We start from the raw sequence: 2,923 nt of genomic DNA, 5'->3' as shown, positions 1-2,923 counted from the left end.
AGATGGGGCATAGAGAGTGGCAATGTAATTTGGTATGATGGGGCTCTTCGAGTATGGACCAAATATGCAACCCTTGATCTCTCGCTCCCTTTATACTCACTTCTCACTCTCTCTTACTATTTCTTACTCCCTCTATGCTCACTTCTCACTCTCTTACTATTTCTTACTGTTCTTTGCCATCCCTCTCTCTACCTCTATCTTCTCTTTCCCCCACAACCCCCCCTCCCCCCCCCCAACTATCTCTTTTCTCTCTCTCCCTTTCCTCCTCTAACTATCTCTCCCTTTGTCTTCTTTTCTTATCACTACCTTTGCCCCTATCTCCTTTTTTCTCATTGTCTCGCCCACTATCTCTTCTTATTATCCTACTATCTCTCTCTCACTTCCTCTACCATCCCCCTATGTGCGTGTGTGTCCAACAACACCATGTTTCTAAGAAAAATGAAATTACTAAATGAACACCCTTTTCCATGTGCTTTGTTAAAACACCTCTCGTTCCCCACCTAGCATCCATATAGGCATAAGCATGCTATTGCTATTGCTTTCAAAAGAGAATAGGACTCCACCTTTCTCATAGCCTACACACCCAAGGTGAAGTCCTTGTGCAAATTGAGTGGATGGAAGTAGGAATGGAGGAGTGAGGAAATGCACTAGCAACAACACGTCATGTTGGTTTCCTTCAACAACATGTATCCCTACAATCATCCTTGCCACAAGTGTAGCCCTACATAGGCTCTCATTAGCTACTTGATTTACAAAATTTTGAGTATTGAGGGAATGCACTTCTTTGCCTCAAGGTGGGCCTATGGGGCGCCAATAGTTTTTTTGTTCCAAGGAGGGTTGATAAGGTTACTATTGTCTATGCCATGTGGCAAGGTTTGCTATGCTCTTCTTTGGTATTGCTAATGGCTCTTTCTTTGAGTACCTTTTGAAGGCCACCCTGCCTTGACTTTGCGAGCTACTACCTCCACTACAACTTCTTGTAGCCCTTTCCACCTCCTTGGCCTAAACCAAATCAACTTTGAGGACCCCTCCTCTCAAGCTTCTCCACCCTACCCTGCCTTCTAGTTCTCAAACTCAAAGGCAACCTCTCTAATAGCCCTATCCTCTCAAGCTTTGTGAGCCCCTTAAGCATGACTTTTCTTCACCTTCAAGGAAGCTCCCTCTTCGACACCCTCATTTCCCATACTGGCGTGTCGTCATGAGCTCTGTCTCTCTCTCATGGAAAGCACAAGTGTATCATTAGATTTTTCTACATACATAACCAACTATTTCCCTCTCCATCATCTGACCAATAGATCCCCCTATCCCCTACCATACTTATAATGCAATTCCCAATCTCCCACCATAATCACAATGAAGGTTACATTTAACCAACACATCTTCCTGTCCCCACAATTTGTGTGAACATAATGCAAGTTTTTCCACATCCTTGTCAATGTTGAATATCTAAGAATTTGTGCTACACATTCTAGTAGCTTTAAAAAGTGGATTATTATGCACATAGTGCATTGCTGCACGTGAAGCATGCTCATTATTATATTTTTGTGTGCAAAGGAAAGAAATTGTGCCGTTACTCACATTAATGCGGATCGAGTGAGCTATATAGTCTTGTGATTTTGCAATGATGCCAACTGTGCAAATTGCACTTAGTGGGCCTGGTTGACAAGTATAAGCTCCCACGCCCACATATGAACCAGGTCTTGTTGGGACAAGGTCGAAACGTAAAGCCAAGTAGTCGGACCGCAACTTAACGAGAGGTTTTAAAAACCGCTAGTGGTTTAGGGTTTTATGAGATGCAGCCAAAACCTTTTCGTCCCCCCTCTAGCTTTCCTTTCGGTTTCTCTTCGTCATTCCCCTGAGGCCTTCTGCTAAGGACTTTTTGCTCCTCTGCTGCCGCCTTGCTGGGTGGAGACCTCCCTCGCCGACATGGCTGCCGTCGAGTCTGTGCAATGTTTCGGCCGAAAGAAGACGGCCGTGGCAGTCTGCTACTGCAAGCGGGGGCGAGGCCTCATCAAGATCAATGGCTGTCCGATCGAGCTCGTCGAGCCCGAGATCCTGCGCTACAAGGCCTTCGAGCCGGTGCTCCTGCTCGGCCGTAACAGGTTCTCCACTGTCGACATGCGCATCCGCGTGCGGGGAGGAGGCCACACTTCGCAAATCTATGCCATCCGCCAGAGTATCGCCAAGGCGCTTGTGGCCTTCTACCAGAAGTACGTGGATGAGCAGTCCAAGAAGGAGATCAGGGACATCTTAGTCAGGTATGACCGTACTCTACTCGTTGCTGATCCCCGTCGTTGCGAGCCCAAGAAGTTCGGAGGAAGAGGTGCCCGTGCCCGCTTCCAGAAGTCTTACCGTTAAGGCTGCGTTTTGGTTCTGAAAGCCGTATTGGTCAGGCCAGTGCTCTGCTCATGGCTATCGGCCGTCCTGTGTGGTTTTTTGGTGTTAATTTCAGATGTAGAAAAACTTTCTAATTTGAGGCTCTATGCTTGGCATTGATGCTGTTGTCAAGGCATCTTCGCTGTAAGAGAATTTAAAGTAATTCAGACATTTAGTCAAACCAGTATTACATCTGCCTTTCTCACTATTACTTATGATTTACTGTAAGGTTTAACCTAGCTTATTCTTTTTATCAGTTAATGTGCTAGCCTATTTTTCTGTGATAACCATGGTAGATATTCTTTCACGGAATTTGTGCGATGTATTCTAGGAGAGCACAGAGCGTGCCTGCAAATGCTGCCAGTGCATAACTGTGCGTGTAAATTGTCATACTTTTAATATGCTACACTCAGCCTGCAGTGAAGGTTACCCATTATCGTGGGCTTTTCTTTTTACTTCATTTTGGAGTGGATTTATAATGGAACATAATGGAGAATCTTTGTGAAATACACTTCCGCCCGTATGCTTTTCAAGACTGTTGTTTTTA

At 45.3% G+C, this 2,923-nt stretch overlaps 1 protein-coding gene across 1 annotated transcript; it reads left to right on the top strand.

Annotated features, from left to right (window-relative positions):
• Window positions 1-1,825: 1,825 nt before the first annotated feature.
• LOC148036598 (small ribosomal subunit protein uS9) lies at window positions 1,826-2,557 on the top strand. The gene has a single exon (XM_087678592.1). The coding sequence runs from the start codon at window positions 1,927-1,929 to the stop codon at window positions 2,356-2,358; it is 432 nt and encodes a 143-aa protein (XP_087534718.1). The 5' UTR covers window positions 1,826-1,926; the 3' UTR covers window positions 2,359-2,557.
• Window positions 2,558-2,923: the final 366 nt, after the last annotated feature.

This window comes from Lygodium microphyllum, chromosome 5 (genome assembly GCF_053477565.2).
Source record: "Lygodium microphyllum isolate KBCC chromosome 5, Lygodium_microphyllum_v1.1.10, whole genome shotgun sequence".
Taxonomy (NCBI): domain Eukaryota; kingdom Viridiplantae; phylum Streptophyta; class Polypodiopsida; order Schizaeales; family Lygodiaceae; genus Lygodium; species Lygodium microphyllum.
The sequence above is the reverse complement of the archived record's forward strand: the minus strand, read 5'-3'. Positions and strand labels throughout refer to the sequence as shown.